General features: G+C 35.8%; 2 protein-coding genes across 4 annotated transcripts; one reads left to right on the top strand and one right to left on the bottom strand.

Annotated features, from left to right (window-relative positions):
* Nucleotides 1-2,325: 2,325 nt before the first annotated feature.
* LOC145562032 (nuclear intron maturase 4, mitochondrial-like) lies at nucleotides 2,326-8,328 on the top strand. Of its 3 annotated transcripts, XR_014094264.1 has the most exons (4): nucleotides 2,326-2,477; nucleotides 2,645-5,069; nucleotides 7,868-8,018; nucleotides 8,192-8,328. XR_014094264.1 is itself a non-coding variant. In XM_081622187.1 (2 exons), the coding sequence occupies exons 1-2, from the start codon at nucleotides 2,363-2,365 to the stop codon at nucleotides 4,960-4,962; spliced, it is 2,433 nt and encodes an 810-aa protein (XP_081478313.1). In that variant the 5' UTR covers nucleotides 2,326-2,362; the 3' UTR covers nucleotides 4,963-6,518. The 3 variants fall into 3 exon arrangements, 1 of the variants encoding a protein (XP_081478313.1); XR_014094265.1 differs by lacking the exons at nucleotides 7,868-8,018; nucleotides 8,192-8,328 and adding an exon at nucleotides 6,600-6,801; XM_081622187.1 differs by lacking the exons at nucleotides 7,868-8,018; nucleotides 8,192-8,328 and having other exon boundaries at nucleotides 2,645-6,518.
* LOC145564638 (cation/H(+) antiporter 15-like) lies at nucleotides 6,543-9,849 on the bottom strand. The gene is made up of 3 exons (XM_081624899.1): nucleotides 9,622-9,849; nucleotides 8,168-9,163; nucleotides 6,543-7,970 (listed from the first exon to the last, which is right to left on the bottom strand). The coding sequence occupies exons 1-3, from the start codon at nucleotides 9,847-9,849 to the stop codon at nucleotides 6,651-6,653; spliced, it is 2,544 nt and encodes an 847-aa protein (XP_081481025.1). The 3' UTR covers nucleotides 6,543-6,650.
* Between the last annotated feature and the right edge of the window lie 12,545 nt (nucleotides 9,850-22,394).

Here is a 22,394-nt window from a genome sequence, read left to right as displayed (position 1 = left end):
CTTGTGCGGTGTTTGGGTTTATTTGACAAATATTAAGTGATTGACTAATGAGAGTAATCAATAATAACAACAATGACCACTATAATCACTCTTCGGCCTGGTTGCGAACGGTCCCGATATCGAGTTTAAGTCAGACTATGAATGGTAAGACTTACCGTAGTGTTCTTTGCTATCGATTGGGTGTTCCATTGTTCTCCGTTTCAGCACCGTGTTCTACTTGCTCAAGGGTTTTTGATGGAGATATTTATGGGGATCATGCAGTATCTTGTGTTGGGATAGTAGGTATTAAACATCGGCACAACGTTGTTCGTGACACCCTTGTTGATATTTGTTTTCGGTCTGGGATTTCTGCTCGAAAGGAGGTTAACGTTGGGTTGACTGGTGGGAACGAGGGGGCGCTACGACCAGCAGATGTGTTGCTTTATTCCTGGGATAGAGGTCGTGATGTATGTGTCGACTTGACGGGGTCTTCACCTTTGACACATTCGGGGTTGTTTGACTTCGTTCCTGGTCGTGTTGTGTCGGCGGCGGCTCTGCGAAAGCGGGACAAGTATGGAGCACGTTGTAGGGCTATTGGCTATGGTTTTCCTCCTTTCTCCTTTTCTTCATTAGGGGAATTAGACAAGGATGCTATTGCGTTGCTGAAGCGGGTTCAAGCGTTCGCCAAGTCTCAGGATATTGGTGCTCGTGCAGCTGCTCACATCTTCAGTAGGATCGGGTTCGCTATAGCTAGAGGGGTGGGGGCCCAGATTGTATCTCGGCTCCCTACCAATTTCTTGTAAATTGATTGACTCCGTAGGTTTTGTTATAATAATAATAATAATAATAAAAAAAAAAAATTTAAAAAAAAAAACCCCAAAATTAAACAACAAACACATATATATACAACCAATGGTCAAACAACCAGTCAAACTAGCCAAATTAAACAGCTGACAACCAATTGCCAAACAAGGCCCTTATTGGTCATTTTGCATAGTCAAACAATTTTAAGAAATCAACTATTTACCAAACACTTTTTAACAATCTATTAGTCAAATATTCTAACCAATTAATTATTTTAACCAAACCAAACAAGAACATCAAATTCTTAATTCCAAACAAGTTAATAAATCTAACCAAACAAAACAATAAAACCAACCCTAATTTATGTTATATTTTGTTTTTTTTTTAGTGGTATGGTGATGAATTATTTGCCCAAATGCATTACTTGAGCAAGTGGACGATTTTTATAGTGGAGAAAATCATTCAATCTTCAATTCATCTACTTGCTACTTTAGCCGTTCATAAACTTTAAATATACAATCAGGTTAAGACATAAGTTAACTGAGATCGTGAAGGTGCTAATAAAAGGCATATGAACAATTTTTTTTAAAAAACAATCATTATACCAAACGTGTTTAGATCCAAGTGGTTAGAGTTTCCCTCCCGGTTCCAAGAGATATTGGGATCGATTCTCACCTCTGCCCTTGTGGCTCTCAAAACACCAAAGAAAAAAAAATCCCTTAACATAGTGCTATTCATTTTCTTAGCTAGTTATCAACTTATGACTTATAATCAATATAACCTCTCTAAAATTTAAAACATGCATCGCGTGTATTTTAGTCGAATACAAGCATAGCACATTAGAGCAACTCCAATGACAAGCTAATTGTATTGTTAAATTAACTTGTCATGCCACATAAGCTTTTAAGCTAATTGTCATTTTAACTCCAATGATTAGCTGATACAGTAGCTTACTATTTTAATAGAGCACACCTCCTTAATTTAAATTGATAAAATTCATTTTATTTATTCTAATTTATTTTATTTTAGCAAGTTTTTTCAAAATAAATTAACTTAATTGTATTTTCTACCTCTAATGATTAAGCTAATAGCTAAAAATTATTTCATATTACAAGCAAGTCGCTACATTGCTCTGGCCAATTTAGCACCCACATCGTACCCTGCTGCCTTCTCAAACTAACCCTGAGCCCCCCCCCCCCCCCCCCCCCCACGAGGCCTTTCTCTCTTTCTATCTCTCCTTAGGGCCTGTTCATATTTACTTAATTTCAGTTCAGTTCAGTTCAGCTCTAATCAGTTTAGTTCAGTTCAGTTCAGTTCCAATCAGTTCAGTTTATTTCAGTTCAGCTCTTAATTTCCCTCTCACATAAAATATTCATTTCAGCTCAATTCAGTTCCAATCAGTTCAGTTCAGTTCAGTTCAGTTCAGTTCAGCTCCAATCAGTTCAGTTCAGCTCAATTTAGTAAATATGAATAGGCCCTTAGTCCCTACTTCACCACCATCTTTACCAACATTAACCACCATCTCCCTCCAATTGCAATGCAATAAATTCCTTTATTTTTTGTGATTTTTTTTTGACTGATGTGGTTCCTGAGGTTCTTAAATTTCAGCAAAAAAGGGTTTTTCTTTCTTGGATTTCATGAATTTTCTACTGCAAAAGCTTCTGCAATCATTAATCAATTGCATGTTTCTCCAAGTAAGTATTTTTCAAGCATTTATATATATTATTAATTATAATTCGTATTTTTTTGTTGCTGAATAATACCAATTGTTGATTTTTTAATACTTGTTTCCAATATAGTGGTACATTTAATTTTAGTGAAATTTGCATTATATGGGTTGATTTTTGTTAATTTGGGTCAGGAATTAATCTGGGTAGAAATCAAGCATATTTATCAACCCTTCAAGAGGCCAAAAATGATGTTGAGAAATTGGGGTTAGCAAAGAGTTTAGCTTCTGTAGTTGTTGAGTCTTCACCTCCTGATGATGTTGAAGACACTGATAGGCAAAAAAATGGTAGAGTTAAGTTGAAACGGCTGTTCGAAACGCGTGTAAAGAAGAGAGTGAAGCAGCAATATATGGATGGGAGGTTTTATGATCTTTTTATGAAAGTTGTTGCTGATCCCAAGACCCTTTTGGATGCTTATAATTGTATTAGAGTTAGCTCGAATGTTGATGTCACGACATTTGAGGATTCGGGCATTTGTTTTGAGTCTTTGGCCGAAGAGCTTGTGAGTGAAAGGTTTGATGTGGAAGCGAATACGTTTAATATCTCGACGAAGGGTAGTGGTAGAAAGGAAGTCCTTGTCCTTCCTAATTTGAAATTGAAGGTAGTTCAAGAAGCATTAAGAATAGTTTTGGAAGTTGTTTATAAGCCTCATTTCTCGAAGATTTCTCATGGTGGTCGAAGTGGAAGAGGGCACTTATCAGCTTTTAAGTACATTTGCAAGGAGATCTCTGATCCTGATTGGTGGTTCACCGTGCTAGTAAGCAAGAGGTTAGATTCTGTAGTACTTGCTAAACTAATCTCGACCATAGAGGATAAGGTTGAGGACCACCCTTTATGTGAGATGATCCGTAGCATGTTTGCTGCTCAGGTACTCAATGTAGAATTTGGAGGCTTTCCGAAAGGTCAGGGCCTGCCTCAAGAGGGAACACTATCCCCTATATTGATGAATATCTACCTTGATCTCTTTGATGATGAGTTCCACAGAATGTCAATGAGATACGAGGCTCTTGAATCTAGTTCCGAGCTTGATGAAAAACAGCCTCAGTCAAGGTTGAGAAGCTGGTTTAGGAGACAAATAAAATGCAGTGCTGACAACTCCAAAAGTCATGAGAATTCTGGTCTTAGAGTCTATTCTTGTCGCTTCATGGATGAAATATTTTTTGCTGTTTCTGGCTCCAAAGAGGCTGCAATTTCATTAAAGTCTGAGGTTCAGAATTACTTCCAGAATTGTCTTCATTTAGATGTTAATAGCAATATGGAGATAGTACCATGTAACTACAGCCAAGGTGTTCGTTTTGCCGGCACATTAGTTCTTAGAACCATTAAAGACAGTCCAGCAGTAAGAGCAGTTCACAAATTGAAGGAAAAGGTGAAATTATTTGCTTTGCAGAAACAGGAGGTTTGGGATGCAGGGACAGTGAGAATAGGTAAGAAGTGTTTGGGTCATGGTTTGAGAAAGGTCAAGGAGTCAGAGATAAGGCATCTTTCTGATAATAACTCTCTTTTGAGCAAAATATCCTGCTACCGTAAGTCGGGCATGGAAACCGATCACTGGTATAAGCAATTAATAAAGATTTGGATGCAAGATGTAAAGACAAATGCCGCAACCAGTGAAGAATATATCTTGTCCAAGTGCATTGCTGAACCTGCACTTCCACCATCTCTGCAGGAGTCATTTTATGAGTTTCAGAGACTTGTTGAAAAATACAATTCTTCTGAAACCGAATCTCTTCTTTCCCTTTTGCCAAGTTCTGGGTTATCTCCAAGAAGTGAGACCATCACAAAGGTTATAGCTCCTGTCAATGTCATTGAGAAACGTTTGTTACGCTATGGACTGATCAATGATGAAGGATATGCCCGTGCAGTTCGCGTTCTTATTTTACAGGATAGCAGCCAAATAATTGATTGGTTTACTGGTATTGTACATAGATGGCTGAGATGGTACAGTGAGTGTGAAAACTTTGGTGAGTTAAAGATTATCATTTCAGACCAAGTTAGGAAGTCTTGCATCCGGACACTGGCACTAAAATATAGAATTCATGAGTCTGAGATAGAAAAAAGTTTTGACTCTCAGCTGAGCAGGATCTCGCTTTGCCAGGATGGAGAGTATGGAATATGTGAAGATACATTGAAGTCTGGTACTCTTGATCATGATAAGGCATATATGTATGGAACTTCTTACAGTGGGTTGTGCCAACTGTCTCTTGCCAGGATGGTGAGCCTGTCCAGGCCATGTAACTGTTTTGTTATGGGTTGCTCAGCTGCAGCACCATGTGTTTACATTCTTCATGTGATGGAAAGGCAGAAATTTCCTGGTTGGAATACGGGATTTTCAACTTGTATTCACCCCAGTTTGAATAAAAGGCGTATTGGGTTGTGTAAACAGCATCTGAAAGACCTGTATCTAGGTGAAATATCACTTCAGTCTATTGAATTTGGATCATGGAAATGAGGAGGCTTTTCTATAGAAAATGTTTACCCTTTCAACAGTCAGCTCATATTGAGAAGCATATAAAGGAAGTCTGGTTTTGGGAATGCTTGAGCTTGATGTCTTTCTAGGTATGTGTTCCAATTCTTGTCAAAGTTACTTCCATTGCAAATTTTCTGTGATATCATATATTTATTGCACATTAGGTGATCAGATTTTGTCCTTCATTTACTGTATTGGGTTTTAGGAATGGGGTAATTTTGGTAGTATCTGTACATGTTATACAACCTTCCCATATGCATTCATGGAATTATTATCTCACATCCCACTTTTTGTGACCAATTATCTTTAACAAATCTCTCTCTCTCTCTAAAAAGCAAAAGTATCCACATGAGTTATTCCCCTTTTGAGCTCTCCTTAGTTTCTGTTGCTACAGTGAGTAGACCAGGAAAACCGGGGTAGTAGGTAAATGGGCTTTTGAGATAATTGTTATTGGAAATTCAAAGAAGCCATAACAAGATATTAATTTGACATAAAAGAAGTACAACGAATTCTATTTAATAATTCCACGCTTATCCAAGTTTCTACAAATTTACAATAAGGCACAAATCCAACCTGTCATTTATCACGGGTGAAATTACTCATTTGAGGTGACATTATTTATTTGAGGTGACAATTCAATCACAGTTGTTTGGAGTGAGTTTGTGATTTGCTTTTAATTCATGTCCGCCTACTGATCTGTTATTTGTTAACCTCTAAAAAACATAAATCAAACAGCAGCCTCAGCATTCATGCTATATTAATTTGTCATTTGTAACGACAGCTACTGCTTTTCATGATATTAGTTTCAAGGTTGCTTGTAGGTGTTCTCATGAGCAACACAAATTTTTGCTAGACTTGTATTATAAGTAGGTTGTTTGGGTGAGGTCTGGTGGTTTGTGCCAGCCTTGTGGTGTTGAGGTCTTTGTTCTTTCCTTGGTGATTAATAAAATCTTTAATTAATTGCCAAAAAAAAGAAAAAAATTTGTCTTTTGTAGAATGGCTTTCTTGCTTAATATATGATACACTTGTAAAAGTATCTAGGATGAATGGTAAAGTTAAGCCCTGGTGAAGGAGAGGATGGTGGAACAAACAGAAATAGATTGTTATCTGCATAATTGTCACTTCAGATGTATCATGTATGGATATCATGTGAGGCTTTTGTGGATGGAAAATGCATCATCTATATTCTGAGATATTAAGTATCTTGCTGGGGGGTTGGGTGCCAGGTTCAGATGATATGGTACTTAATGCAAGTACTATGAAACAACCATTGGCCCATATATGCTAAATATAAAAATTATACTCAAAAGTCAAAACCCCCCTCCGAAGTGATTACTGACTATACAAGTGGGCTCTCATAACAATTAGTTGTATACACAACTTGAATATAGATTTAGTGGTATAGCTATATAGGTGTGGGGGTAGGTAGAGCGTCTGTATTTGCCGAAGATTATGTGAATAAAGAGGGAGGTGTAAACAGAAGATGAAGTCATGAAAACTAGGTTTTAAAAAAAAAAAAAAGAAGAATAAAGGTCGCATATGGGTTCGCGGGGGGGGGGGGGTGTTCCTATTTCTGCTAGAAAATGCCGCTATAAATTGTTCTCATTACTTCTTATCAGATGATAATGCAGCGTCAGCATTGTTAGATATCACTAGGTTACGGCTAATTTTTAGAGATTGAAGGCATTCTGACCCTTTGCTGGAGGTTGTCTTTGGTTCGTCTGATGCACTCCTGCATTTAATTGCTCATCAAGATCAGCTTGAGCAGTAGGGCTATCAGGAGTTGGTGGAGATTCATGTTGTGGCCCTAAACCAACATATTGTTGCACCACTAGAACAGAACTTGTTGCTGCAAAATCTGATGATGCCAACATGTCACCTATTGCTCCAAGTTCAGGACACTCACTCCAGTCTGTTAGACCTGCTGTTAGTGGTGATATCATGCCCTGTCCTCTTCCCACTATGTAAAGATCGTGAACACTTTCAATTGCTCTTATGGAAGCCACTGTTTCCTCCCCATTATCTACAACCCTCTCCATGTATGTGATTGAGTTGCTGTTGGCGGTCTTCGTTTTGAAGTCGTTGATGAACTCTTCATCCATTTGCTTCTCTTGTTCAGCATCAGTTATCACAGTTAGCACTCTAGGATCCCCTGGCTCGCGACTTGGCTCCACAGATGTTGTTCTAGAAGCATCGTCACCTGGTATGAACCGCATTACAGTTACTGTGATGCTTGGGTGTTCCGACATTCTCAATGCATATGCAAGTGCCTCCCTATCATCAGGCCCACCAAAGAAGAGCACTGCTATGTTGTGTGACACCTGGTTTGCAGCCAAACGGGTTGACCCACTTAGCCCTCTATCGACAAGGATTCCAACTGAGCAAGGGGCATTGGCTAATAGATTCTGATTTATCATTCGGAAGGCTGGATTTGTTGATTCCATGCCCCCATCCACTGTTTGTTGCTTATGGAAGGGGATGATGATAAATGCCACTCGCTTTTCCTGTGCTAAGTGACAAATATCTTCATGCATTGAGTTATAAGGGGAAATGGCTGTCAGGGGCTGGACCGAGACTGATCCAGCTTGAGCATGCTGCTCGTAATTTTCAAAGGCGTTGATGATATGGTCTGACTGAGCTTGTGTTCTGTTGAGAGCAGGCCGACCAGACTTTCTGGTGTTGTGGACTATGAGCATTGCTGATGCTCGTCCAGTCAATTCTACTAGATGTAGCACATAGACACATATTGGAGATTTTCTTGACGGGTTGCTGGCTTCCAGGAGATTTATTATAGTTGGGACATTCCTTGGGGTGTGGATGCAAGTCAATACTTTCAGTTCTGCATCTGGTTTTGATTTCTGAATGGTTCTTCTCTTATATGCCACAGATCTTCTTGCTGGCCGGTAAATTGCGGTGACCAGGGGAGCAATCACACCAGTCATTATTAATGCTGATATCACCATGATAGAAAATGATGCATCGTCTAATACCTGTGACAACATAATTAAAATCTCAGAAGTGCAAGACTAATCAACTGGGTAAAGTTTATATTATCTTTGCTATTTATACCAGATTTTCAACATAGTCGTTCATATCTGTTTGGTGCACATCTGTGCCGTTTGATATCTCCTTTTTTTTATTTAATATAATGAAATGAGGAAATGTACGAATCTAATGGCTTTCTGACCTTTTGGTCCTTGCCCACATTTAGGACAATCATTTCAACTAGACCCTTGGTGTTCATGAGCAAACCAAGGGTGATTCCTTCACGGATTGGCATGTTGTAGTAGTAGGCGACAGCAGCAGTGCCAGCAACCTTGCCAGAACAAGCCAGTACAATGACAGCCATGAGATTGCCCCAGACTTTAAGGCCGCCAACTTGACCAATGTCTGTCTTAAGACCACTGATTGCAAAAAACAGAGGAAGTAGAAGGCCTGATACGAAATCTTCGAGCTTTTCTATGAGGGTTACTCCCAAAGGTCCATTTGGGATGATAAGGCCGAAGACAAAGGCCCCAAACACAGAATGTGTTCCTATAGCATCAGTGATGAACCCTGAGATCATAACCCCTGTGAGGATAAGGCATATGTAAAAATCACTGAACGGCTCACCCTCAGGTGTGCGGCGGATCATCCACATGATGATGGGTCTAACCAAGAAGATGCACACGACCACAAAGGCAGTGCTTGATAGAATCACCCAGAGGGAAGTGAGACTGGTTGAGTTGGTCTCGGCGAGCGCGATGGCCAAGGCTAAGAGCACCCAAGCACAGATGTCATTGACAAGTGCTGATGACATGGCAATCCGCCCTAACTCTGTATTAATGAGCTTGAGCTCGGCAAGAACTCGAGCTAGCACAGGGAAGGCAGTGACAGCGAGAGCAACACCTAGGAAGAGCACAAAAGTTCCGTGGTGGGTGCTGTCATCTTTGTGTTGCATTAAGAGGGAGAAGGTGCATCCAATGACAAAGGGTAAGATCATGCCCCCAATTGCGATGCTGATCGCCTTCCTCCCTGTACGTTTGATAACTGCTAAATCCATCTCAACCCCAACCAGAAATAGGAAATACAAGAGGCCAATGTTCGCCATAGTTTCTAGCACCATCACACTTCTTAGAGGAAATATGGTGTTGGCAAAGCGTTCAAATCTCCCCAAGACTGACGGTCCAAGTATAACACCTCCCTATTTGATTAATTTAGCACAAGCAAGCAACATATGTTAGCATACATCAAACCATGGTTTTGTTACACCAACACACACTATGCATAATGCACTAGAGATTAGTATATAAGTTGAGACATAAATTTGAAATTGCGTAAACTTACCAATTATTTTATAGAATTTTTTTATGTTGCATCAAATTATGTTATTGCTTTATGTGGAGGATGTAAAGGGTTGACAAAATAGTGGGTTACTTTCAATGGAAAGGAAACTATGTTTCCTTTTAATAATCATCATTTGAAGATCAGAGCAAGCAATACAGGCAAAATTGCAAAATTCTATTGAAAATTAGGAACACATTTTCCATGTTATGTTTTAATTGATCTTGTTCTATGATACATCAATAAGACAAAGATATACCATTTCACAAATGCCCATCATAGATCAAATAAGACGTTAGATTATGAAAATGTACTTACAAGGATTTCAGCGATGACTCGGGGTTGGCGAAGTGGCTTGAGGATGAAAACAAGAACACGAGTAGTAACGACGACCATCGTTAATTGCAAAATGAAGAGTGGTAAGGAATAATCTAAGGGATTATCTCCTTGCCAAACCCCATTTGTTGTTATCATTGTTGGTGCATAACATACTATGGGGCTAGACTCCAATGAATTTGTATTTGTTGCATTTGTACTTTCTGCCATTTTTATTTTTTGTGTTTATTACCTTTATTTATTTTTCAAGGGAGCAAGAACATGCAAATGTAGTTGTTTCTTATTCTTGTTTTTTCTTGGAAAATGATCACTTTTTTTATAACAAACTTTATTCTTTGAAAAAAAATATTTTGTGCTTTTCTTTCTCCCTTGATTATAACCCAATGATGGTGGTTAAATTGGTGCCCTCATGCTTCGAACCACCGACGCCAACACCTCGAACCGAATCAACAATAATACCTTCTTTGTGTGCTAGAATTGAAGAATGAAGGTGGATAGTTTTATTCTAGCAATTTTTTATGTGAAAGCTTCTATTTTTATTGTTGGTAATTGCAATAAAAACTGGTTTCTTTTTTGATTGTTGGAAGAATGAAAGAAAATTAGGAGAAACAAGTAAAATTTAGCTTCTTCTGGTTGTCCATTCAATTTTTGTGCATATCTTTGTGGTTAGAATTTTTTTTTGCTTAGATAGTGAAAATATGCTATTTTAAGGAAATTAAGATGATATCATGTAATGTTGTGAAGACTCTCCTATCTTTTAGGGAAATTGAAAATTTTGTTTTTTTTTTCTTCTTTTTCTTCAATTAGACAAAATTGTTCCAAGTGCTCGCATATTCAAACACTAGAATCTAGATTAGAGTATTAAGCCTTTTTACCTAGATTACATTATGAAATACTTTGTACAATAACTTCTAGCATGTTATACAAGTATACAACCCCCTCCATTGATAATTGATAGTCATGAATACACGTACATAAATATTGAAAAGTTACCATACTATCTAATCATAAAGAAATCGAGTAAAGTTATAGAATACTCTGTATATAAAAATATACCGTTTCAGCCAATGATAAAGGAGTGTACAAATGCTACTTGTACAAATATATACGAAGTATGTTGGATTTATTGTATTAAATTTTGTAAAACTCTCAAAAAATTAAATATTATGAAGGGTGAATAGAGTATTGATTGCAATAACTATAATTTTTTTTTTACTAGTGTAGGTGATAAAGCGTTAATATTTGAGCCATATGCTCTTTTAAAAAAATTAGTTGTATGGTGTGCAATTGTGCACTTATAAACGATACTCTATACTTTCTATATATTTATTATTTTAACCAATTTAATAATTTTATATTTTACTATTTTAACATATTATAGTGTATTGAATCAAATTGAGCTAAGAAAAACTTTCACATATCCTCATAGCTCAAAATCCAAACCTCAATTAATAAAATTCTCTTTCCCTTTTACAAAATTATAAATCAAAGAAAATTGACAAGGGTAAACAATAAATCATAAACACAATTTTTGGTTATTAACTAAATTTGTAATGACCTTGCTTTGTGATTGGTAATGAATTTGGAGGGAGTCCCAATTTATTTCCTTAGCAAACGAAATATGTTTAAAAAGGGGCAAAATTGTCAAATTTCCAGGTAAAAGAGATTAAATCACTAACATACCCGTAGCAATTTTAATAGTAAAACCGTTGTTGATATTAGCGATCAGACCCATTTTTACCCTAGAATATTACACTTTTGTCTAAGACTAAGGGCATGTTCGGCAAAATATAGCCGTGAAGGTAGCTGATAGCTGTGAAGGTAGCTGTTGGCTATGTAGGTAGCTTTTAGCTGTCAACAAGCTGTAACTGTGAAGATAGATAATTTAAGTATGAGTGTTCGGTAAAATAGCGGTTGACTAGTTATTACATATAAAAATCAATATTTTGTATATAAACTATAGATTAAATTTTCAACAGGTACCTCAAAAGGTACCTCTACTTTCAAAAACTAATATTTCTAACTTTCCATAAAAGATACCTCTACCACTAAAAGCTACCCTAACCACTACTTTGCCAAACACTCACAATTTTTATTAATTAGTGGTTTGACCAAGTCAAACCAATAAAACCTACCTAAAAGCTACTCAAACGCTAGTGCCTAACACGCTCTAAGAGAAGTTTATCAATAAACTTCAATTTTATCATCTGCTATTCTGCCATTTGAAGAAAAAACATCTTCCTTGTCAAAAAAAAAAAAAAAAAAAAAAAAGGACCGTTACAATTTACAAACTTCCATTCCATTTCACGCGTTTACCGTGAAGCCATTCACCGCCATATCAAGTACGACTACATTAGTACTCCTTCACGCTGAAAATTCCGATCACAAAATTCAGTTCTTCAACCTCTTTTACTTTCTCTCTCTTCTCAATCTTCCCTGCAATTCAACATTTCCGATCATAACCCTAACCTTAACCCTAGATTATCTTCCTTCGTCTTAACTCTTAAACTTTTCTCCGATTACATAAAAATTCTTCATTTTTTGAGGAAAGAAGTTTCCAATTTTAGCATTTTCACTTGTTTTAGCAACTAGATTGTGTCGATTACTGTTTTAGATCGGAGTACAATGGTTTAATCGGAGGTGATTTTGGTACATTATTAGTAGGTTTTTTTTGGTGTTGTTGATGATTATGATGAAGAAGAAGATGAAGAGTTGTTCAAGGAGTTCGAAATCGTCACTTGTTTATGGAACTCAGCAGTATTAATTAGTCTTAAAACAGTGGCAATTTGTGCTTGAGACGGAGTATGACTGTTGTATCGGGGTCGACTCCGGTACGTTAACCGGGTTTTATGGCGTTGATGGAGATGATGAAGAACTAGTCGAGTAAGTAAAAATCCATTTTTATTTATTTATTTATTATTTGTTTGTTGGTTTGGTGTTTTTGTTTTTTTAAATTGTTTTTGTAATTTTTTTTAACTAGTCGAGTAAGAAAAGTTTGGTTGATTGATTGATAAATGCAACAATTACACAAGTACTTCCTTTATGATATGAGATTTCTGAGTAGCTAGTGATTATCTTTGTGTTTTTGGGTGAAGAATGAAGATATTGTGGTCTTGTGGAGATATGTATTTGCAATGTTTTGGAATAGGAAGGCTAAATTTGTTGTTGTTGTTTTAGTGAGTATTTACTATAGAATTTGTCGGAGTAAATAGGTGCTATTCTTCTGGGTTCTAGTCGAACTTGTAGTGTTGTTAAATTGACCTCTTGCATAGTAGTTGCATACAAAGCGGGGAGTTGTTATTCTTAGAATGATTCTGCTTTTTCCACTTTTCTAGAGTTTGAAGTGGATTTTGGTGATTTGGATTGCTTCATGGTTTTGATGTTTTAGATTGTGTTGGGTTATTGTTGCGGTTTGCTTAGGTTTTGGAAGTGACGGTTGTTGTGTACAGCCTTGTTATCTTTGGTATGGGCTAGTATGGCTATTTATAACTTGTGTATTGTGATATTTTATAACGTATCTTGGTATTGAGGTGAGCATGGGATTCCGAGTTTTGATGATTATGTTCGTTATTGTACATTTGTTTTAGGCTTGTTTGACAAGGGGTGATGTGAGGATAGAAAGTTGTGCAAAAAATTATGGTTTGATTTGGAAGTATGGTGAAGCTTCATTAAGTGAGTAGCTCTTTTAAGTAAAAGTTGTGGTAGTCAACATTATGATGATCTAAAGTTTTTAAGTTGGGAGCATGGGATATCAAGTTCTGAGTATTCTGATGGTTAAGTTATAAATGTATACGTAGTATATTTTTTGAGGAGAGTATGGGTTGCTGATGTCTGAGTATTTTGATGGTTTTTGTATATTTGGTTTTTAGGTAGAACTGGCTAAAGGTGAGGGTTGGTGATTCGAGGATTGGAAGTTGTGTTAAGGACAAAGGAGTATTAGGGGAATATGATGTACCAATCTAGCAAAAGTAACTCTCTTTTGGTTGGTTTATCAACTCCTGATCCTCAGAGAAAGTTTTTGTAAGATTTAATAGGCTGATAGGGGAAAAAAATTGTGAAGTTGCTTACAAGTTTAAGTCCATTGTAATTGTAAACATAGTGATTTTATGCTTTCTATACTTTTTATTAAACTTAAATCATATGAAGTGTTGTTACTTACAAGTTATGACTCATTCTAGAACTTGATTTTTATTTTATTTTTTTCCATTTTTTATGGCCGAAATTTTCAAAATTTTGAAGGGTTTTAAATCTGATATTCTAGCTTGTAATCTGGCAAGAACCCAAAGCGGTGATCTTAATTTGGCTCAAGTTTTTTCAATTCTTTAGTGGATGGAGACAATGGAGTTTTTGCAAGTAGTAGTAGAAGAAGACAATGGAGTTTGAAGTGGTGCAATTATTGAAGTCATTTTTAGTATCTGTTTGTATGATTTATCTTGTGACTAATGTCGTGCTAAGTGCTAGTCATGTTTAGGTTTGTTCTAAGCAAAGTGATTTTTAAGGGAGATGTTGGACGCTGTTTTATTTTATTATTTTTTTTTTTATTTTAAATATGGACTTAAGTGGTTGTTGTACATTATGTTGGGTTTGAATGCATATGATTTTTGTTTTTAAAGGGAAAGCTGAGAATAAAGGATTGCTCCAGAAGTCAGGTAAAACTTCATTTGGTGAATGGACTTTCTTAGTAAATTGTGGTAAATGAAGTTATGTAAACTAAGGTTTTAAGGTTTGGAGATATTGAGTGGTACATTCTGCCATCGTATTCTAATTTTTCTTTTATCATTAAGAGAGGGTTTTGGAGTGTTGTTTGTTAGTTTGTAGATTTAAGTTCATATAGCCTTCAATGGTGCGTTGAGGAATTGGAAGTAACATATAGATTTTGGTGCTGGTTATACATGGTTTTCGAAATTATGTTTTATTCCAAGTTAAACAAAGTGCTACTTTTTATAGGTTTTGGATATGCTTGCAGACTGCATCATTTCTGGAAGATAACTCAAGGTGTTGACGTATGTGCACTTGGTGGTGGTTGTGATTGTGAAGTTTAGGGTTGATTCTAATTTTTATGAGGTGTCGGTTCTTTTTATTTGGCTTCTTATAAATGCAAGATCTGATTGAAGTATTAGTTTTGAGGAAAGTTTAGGGTGCCGAGGCAGCTCAGCTGAATATTTTGATGATTTTTGTTTAGATATGTATATTTGGGTATTTAAGGCTAGAGGCTAGACTTGCTTTTTTGAGGATTAGAAATTTTGTTAGGAGCAGCTGAATAATAGGGGAGCATGACAGTACCCTTTGAGGTTTAAAGAAACATTGTTTGGTTTATCAGTTCCCTAAGCTTTATATTATTTGTGAAATCTTGTACCAGGTTTATAGAGAAATCAGTTTATAGGCGTACAGCTGAATATGATTGTCATAATACTTGCTTGTTGAAGCCCATGTATTTGTAAATATTGTTTTTGTATTTCTATGCTTTTCTTTTTGGTGGGTTAGTGTTTAAAAGCGTGCTATGAGAAAAAGCATTTTTACTTTATAGTAAGTTCCATATATCTGTGCTTAGATGTATACCATTTTGGATTTTTGTCACTTAAATCTACTTTTTTCACACATGATTGGATCTTAAATTTCCAAAGTTTTGTATGGTTTAAAATTTCCTTTTGATATATACACTGCAGTGAGAACTAGATGTGTAAGTAAAGTAGGTTAAGGTTCCCTTCTTTTTATATGGATGGTGTTTGGAATTTAGGACTAGGAAATGATTATGAATTGGTTGGATGACTATTGACTTGTTTATGACCTTGAGTTTATTTTAGCTGAGTTTCCGTGTTTTCTTACCAACTTACCATTGCAGTGGTGTATAGCCTGCAATGGTAACACTAGCAGATGTGCTATTTTCACTATAAATGATGAGAGGTTGAGAAGTCTTATTTTAGCTACTATGTGTGGCCTTGTTACTTTGAGTATCACTAGCAGATGTGCTATTTTTGTTATATGGAATTAGTGATATTTGGATGTGCTGTTGTGTAGAGTCTAAGTTTTAAGGGGAATAATGAATTTTTTGGGTATTAGTGGTGGAGTCAAGAACTATTAATTAAGGATTTGAAATGTGTTAAAGATCAGAATATAATGGGGGAATATGATGAAATATCATCTGGCTAAAAAATCTCTTTTCGGCTTTGTGGGTTCCATGTTTATATTTCATTTGTGACATAGTTGTAGGCTTGTAGCTGGTGGTTCTAGAGGAAACAATCAATATTGTCAAATTTTATAGGCTTATAAAGGAGAAATTTTTTTAAATCCATTGTTTTTGGGAACTTAGGGTCTGTTCACATTTACTTAATTTCAGTTCAGTTTAGCTCCAATCAGTTCAGTTCAATTCCTAATTTCCCTCTCTCATAAAATATTCATTTCAGCTCAGTTTAGTTCAGCTCCAATCAGTTCAGCTCAGCTCCAATCAGTTCACTAAATGTGAACAGGCCCTTAGTGATTTTTAGAGGCTGTATTATTAGTAATGCATTTTCAATAGTATCATGAAAACAATTCTCATTTCAACTTGATATATTTTTAAAGTTTCAGATTTTTGAGCTGGTGGTTTATTATTTGAAATAAAGTTCTTGATCTATTTTAAGCTTTCCAAAAAAAAATATAACTTTTTTTTTAAAAATTAATGTTTTGGTCCACATTTTACATAACTTCAAATGGTTTTAAATTTTGTTTGAATCAAGGGGATCTGATTTTTTGAACTGCTTGGCCTTTTTAATTTTTTATTTTTCCCTTCTGATCTGATTTAAAACTTGCCATAAGCCTGTTAAAATAAGAATTGGTTGGCATAAGGTTTTACTAGCTGTCAGCCTGTATAATTGCATGGGGACTAGAAATGGATTAATAATTGGTTGGGTGACTATTGACTTGTTTATGGGTTTGAAGTATGTTTCTCTCCTGAAAGGATTTTGAAGTCATAGAATAAGTTGGTTAACTATTTAATTGCTCTATATACCCATAGATATCCTGCAATGTGCATCTGTTAAGGTTAGATTCTATACAATTTAATTTTTGATGGAGAAGTCGGATACTATTTTTTGGGGTATTATGATATTTGCTTTATTTATTTATTATTGTTAAAAGGTTTGATCCACGAGTATCGTGAGACTTGTTTTGGTGACTAGCTTTTCTCAGTGACTTGTGGTAGATGATTTTATGTAGCTAAGGTATAATGTTTGGAGGTATTGAGCGTTATATTTAGATGTCTTATGGGTATTATGAGAGAGTTTTGGAGTGATTCGGTGACTGTTCATTGGTATATATGCTGTTATTGTGGAATTGGAAGTGACTTAAAGCTTGAGATACTGGTGTTGCATGGCTTTAGTGGTTATGTTTTATTGCAAGTTAATTAAAGTGCTACTGTTTTGAGGTAAGAATGGATGTACTTGCTGCTGACTGCAGATGAAAACTCAGTGTTGACTTATTTGGGCTTGGTGCTGGTGTTTGTGAAATCGATGGAAGAACTCTATTTTTTTGAGGTGTGAGTCCGTGTTATATGGGCTTCTTATAAATGCTAGATCTGATTGAAGATATCAGTATTATTTTGTTAATCTGCTCTATGTTAAGTATCTTTTATGGTTGAAATAGGATGAGTAATGTTATGATATTGGTTGTAAGATTTTTTGGTGTCGAGGGGAGTTTGGGGTGCCAAGTTCTGAGTATTTGATGGTTTTGGTGTATTTTCTATGTGGGTATAATGTATGGAAGAGCCTAAAGTTGCTGATTCGAGGATGAGAAATTGTGCTAAGAGCAGAAGAATAACAGGGGAGCATGACAGTACCTTTTCAGGCTAAAGAGACTTGTGATAGTTTGCACAAGGGTTCAAGAGAAAGCAATTTATAGGCTTACAGCTGAATATAATTGTGAAATTTTTGCATGTTGAATCCCGTGTTTTTTTTTTTTTTTTTTTTTTTTTCTCTTTCTCCTAATGCTGAATATTTTGGAAATTTTCTTACAAAATTAAAGAATTTTTTTTAAGCTTTTAAAGTTTCTGTGATTGGATTATAAAGTTGCAAAAGTTTTTTTTTTTTTAATAAAAATTGACAATCTGTTTTTGATCTTTAGAATGTCCCTTGACTTGTTGCATTGCGCTTTAATTTAATTAAGGTTAGGTTTGTTCTATATAATGTCATATTTGAGGAAGTTTTTTCTTTCTATTTCCTGGGGTTTTCTGATTTGGAATTTTTATTTTGGCTATAGATATGTTTGTATACAATGTTGGGTTTGATTGAGAAGAGGTTGAGAATTTAGGTCTTGGAAGAATGGTGATGCTTCATTTGGTGACTAACTCTTCTCTGTAAATTGAGGTAGCTGGTGTTATGTAAACTAAGGTCTTTAAGGGTTTGGAGGAATTGGGTGGTATATTTCCCCTATTTATATCATTGTGTGTTTATCGTTATGAGAGGGTTTTTAGATTTAAGTGTATATTCTACTACGCTGGTTTTGTTGAGGAACTAGAAGTGACATTAGGCTGAAGACACTAAGTGAATCAGACCATAGTGACAAAAAGGCTATGCATGGTTTTAGAAGTGATGTATTATTGTCAGTTGATTAAAGGATACTGTTATAAGATTTGATTGGATATACTTGCTGACTGCCTCATTTTTGGATATAAACACAAGGTGTCGATATATATGCTCGTGTTGGTAGTTTGTGTTTCTGAAGTTTATTGACTGGTCTAATATCTTTGGGGTGTTGGTTAAATGTTTTTGAATTTTGTTGAAATAATTTTTTGTTTTTGTTTTTGTTTTGAGGGAGTTCGTGATGCTGAGTTCTGGGTGTGTTGATGGTTTTGGTGCATTTGATTTGCTGATGTAATTAGGCCAGAGGTGATTGCTGTAAATTTGAGGAGGAGAAGTTTTGTTAAGAAATAATGTGGATTGGCTGATGATATGTTTAAGGGCTTTTAGCACTAAGTATTGGATGAATAGAATTTGTCACCATAATTTGCCCCCCAAAAAATATTACTACGTATTTATTTTATTTTTAGCATGACCAAAATTAAACATTACATACAACTTAGTATTATTCCTTAGGCCCTAGGACAGCATAATTGAAGCCATGTTAAAACTGAAAACTTCACTCTACAATAGTACATCAGACAGATTCTACTCAAACCCCCTTTATATATTAATAGACACTTGTAGACTTATACTCATATTAGCCTAATTATGCCAATAGATAAACTTTGGTGTTTGGTCTAGCATGCCACACCAGAAGCTTGTTTGGCTAGTTGATTTCTAACCCTGTCACAATTAATTTGATTGTTGGCCAAACATCCTTGATAGGATTAGCCGTCCCATGGTGCCATTGAAGAACGTGGTTTATCTCAGGCTCAAAGTCTCTCACAAAATATTTGGTTGTGGTTACATCATCATGACTAGCTGCCCCATGGTGCCATTGTAGAACATGGTTAGGCTTAGGCACAAAGTCTTTCACAAAATATATGATTGGGGCTACTTTCATCATCATCATTGCTAGCTGCACCATGGTGCCATTGAAGAACATGGTTAGGCTTAGGTTCAAAGTCTTTAACAAAATATTTGGTTGTTGCACATTTTCCCCTGTAGGATTCACATTCAAGTAGACTTTCACACAGTAGAAAATATTTGTCCATCATTGGACCTCAAGCCTACAAGGACTTCAATTGCTTTCTTTCCCCAGTACTCGCCTGAGTTCTTCTGTCCATCTTTTGACCTCGAGCTTACGAGGCTTTCAATAGCTTTGTGCCACTAGTACTTGCCCGAGTATTGGCTTCTTTCATTCAACCTTATGCTTGCAATGGTTTCAGTTGCTTTCTCTCCCCAGTACTCTCCCCTGTATTTCCGTCCATTAGCTACATTGTGAATAGTGTGTTATGTAAAAGTTAAAGTGTTGCAAGTGAAAAGAAATATGGCAAAAGTGGTGCAAGTCAAAGTAGTGGAACTATTATTCTGCTCGTCTCTTATTGTTTGAAATATAAAGTCTTATTTACAAACTCTAATTAGACTACTCCCTTCGTCTTCTTAGAACGGTGGCACTTTTTTACATCAACATTGACTAGAAATATGTTGTTAAATGTTCCATATGATCTTAAATGTTCTTTTTATTGACCACGAAAATCTTGGTGAGGAAGTAGTGTAATGTAGGTTAGTTATGTATAGGCTAATACCTAATGAACGATTTCCCGTAATATTGTTAAAATAAAAATAAATTCTCATTATGCTTCGTTTTAAAAACAAATTTCCAAGTGAAAGAGAGAAAAAAAGTAATATATTTGTCAAAAAAAAAAAAAAAAAAAAATTATAATGAAAGTATGTGAAAGAGAGAAAAAAAGTAATGTGGACTCCATCATCACATGAAAAATTGAAAAGAGAGAAAATAGTGATAGGATCCCACTGTAACTGTACCATTGGAAGCTTATAAAAGAATGTTGAAATTTTTTCAGTGTTATTATTTGACTATCTAATGAGAATCACTCAATGATACTACTTTAAATTCATGGGCATGCTACATAAAATTTTGCGCAAAATTACTAGAATGCCCCCAATTATGGATCTGGCCATGCATAACCATTAAATAAGACCGAATATGAGCTATATGTTATACTCTGTATGTTGAAAGTAAATAATGCTTGTTAAAAAAAAAAAAAAAAGAAAAAAAAAAGAAAAAAAAAAGATATAAATAATGCTAAGATTTTAAATGAATGAAAAAAAAAAAAGGATCGGAGCCTCTTTAATGATTATAACAGCTAACCGTAGGCAAAAGTTAATATTAAAAAACTTTTCATAGAGACGAATATTAGAGTTGTCAAAAGCTGATCCGACCTGAAATACCAACCCGAATCTGATTATTAACCGACCCATTTGAACCCAAAAAAATGGTGACCCAAATCCGACCTGAAACTAACCCTAGACCCGAGTTGACCAGAGTATGTGTGACCCTAACCCGAACATGAACCGACCTAGAGATGACCCTACTCAAATGTAACCCGTAAATTATTGACCTGAATCGAACCCGACTTCAACCGAAATTGACCCAAACCCGTTTTAACTTGTCAAAACCCGAACTTAACCCGACTTGTTACTAACCCGACCCGTTCCTAACTTGACCTGTTACTAACCCGACTCGAAATTCAATCCGACTTATTACAAACCCGACTTGAAATCAACCCAACTTGTTATTGACTCGACCCAAATTCAACCCGACTTGTTATTGACCTGACTCGAATTTTACCCGACCTATTACTAACCCGACCAAAAAATTCAACCCGATCTGTTACAACCCAACCCGAAATCAACACTTGTTATTGACTAGACCTAAATTCAACCCAAATTGTTCACGACCCGATTTCAAATCACCTTAAATTCAATTTAGACCACCTTATTATTGTTGATCAAAGCATTTTGTCTAGGGAGATTAAGTCGGTCCAGGCAGCAAAAGAAAGGAGCATCATCCCCGAATTTAAGAGTTAAATATAGTACTTTGTATATATTTGTTGTATGGTCAAAGGCGATAATTATCTTTCTAAATTATAAGCTATAGTTTCCTAGTATGTTGCTATATATATTATAGTCAAAAGAAATAATCAGCTTGATAAAAATGATAACTATCTATTTATAGTTAGTTGAACCCGAATATCACCCGACTTGGAAATGACTCGACCTAATTGTAACCTGCAAATTATTGACTTGAACAAAACCCCATTTGAACTCAAGAATGATCCGACTTGGAAATGACCCAACCTGATTATAACCCGCAAATTATTGACTTGAACCGAACCTGACTTGAACCCAAGAATGACCCGACCTGATTCTAACCCGCAAATTATTGACTTGAACCGGACCCGACTCAAACCCGAGAATTACCCTAACTTGTTTCAACCCTTGAAAATCTGAATTAAACCCGACCTATTGTTCACCCGACCCGAATGTAACCCGTCTTGTTATTAACTCGACCTAAACCCGACCGAAACCCGATAAGATGTATGACCCGACTCCAGCATGACCCAACCCGAACTCGACTCGCATAGGTTACGACATTAACCCGAATTGACCCGAACCGAGTTGACCCGACCCACTCTTACCCGACCCGTTTACCCGAATTGACAGCTCTAGAGACGATTATAATAATTACTCATAATTATATTGCTATGTGTTATGAAATATTGTATGGATATCCATTATCCTCCTTTATCATTTCGGAATGTTCTAGAACTAGGGTTTATTGTTATCTAAGCAAACCCTAGTTATATTGTATGTATATATATATCCCCACTCTATGGAATAATAGAGACTGATCTATTCTCCCTAATTTCTCCTCTTTCTCTTTAATTTTATAACACGTTATCAGCACCACGCTCTAGCCAAACTGATCGAACGGAATACTCCAAGGTTAGTATTCTTATAATTTCTTCCTAGTATAATCTAAGTAACTATTTCTTTGTCTCGATCTTAAATTATTCATAATTAAGAGTTTAAATTATTTGACGATGACGAATTGTAATCTTCCTCGTATATTAATTGATTAGTAAATTAATGGGTTTGATAACCTGATTGTTCATGATATAATAAATTTATTAAATTCAATCTTTTCAATTTTCTTATGATGGCAGTGGATTATTTTGTTTTAAGTGCATGATTAGGATGACACTGATAACCTTGATCCAACACGTTTACATAGAGTTGACATGCATTGTGATGACCTGTTTTTTCTAGTGAGTTCTTATCCTTCGTTCTCTTTTA

Source organism: Chenopodium album, chromosome 10 (assembly GCF_948465745.1).
Source record: "Chenopodium album chromosome 10, dcCheAlbu1.1, whole genome shotgun sequence".
Classification (NCBI taxonomy): Eukaryota; Viridiplantae; Streptophyta; class Magnoliopsida; order Caryophyllales; family Amaranthaceae; genus Chenopodium; species Chenopodium album.
Note: the sequence above shows the minus strand (reverse complement) of the source record. Positions and strands in the feature narration are given on the sequence as shown.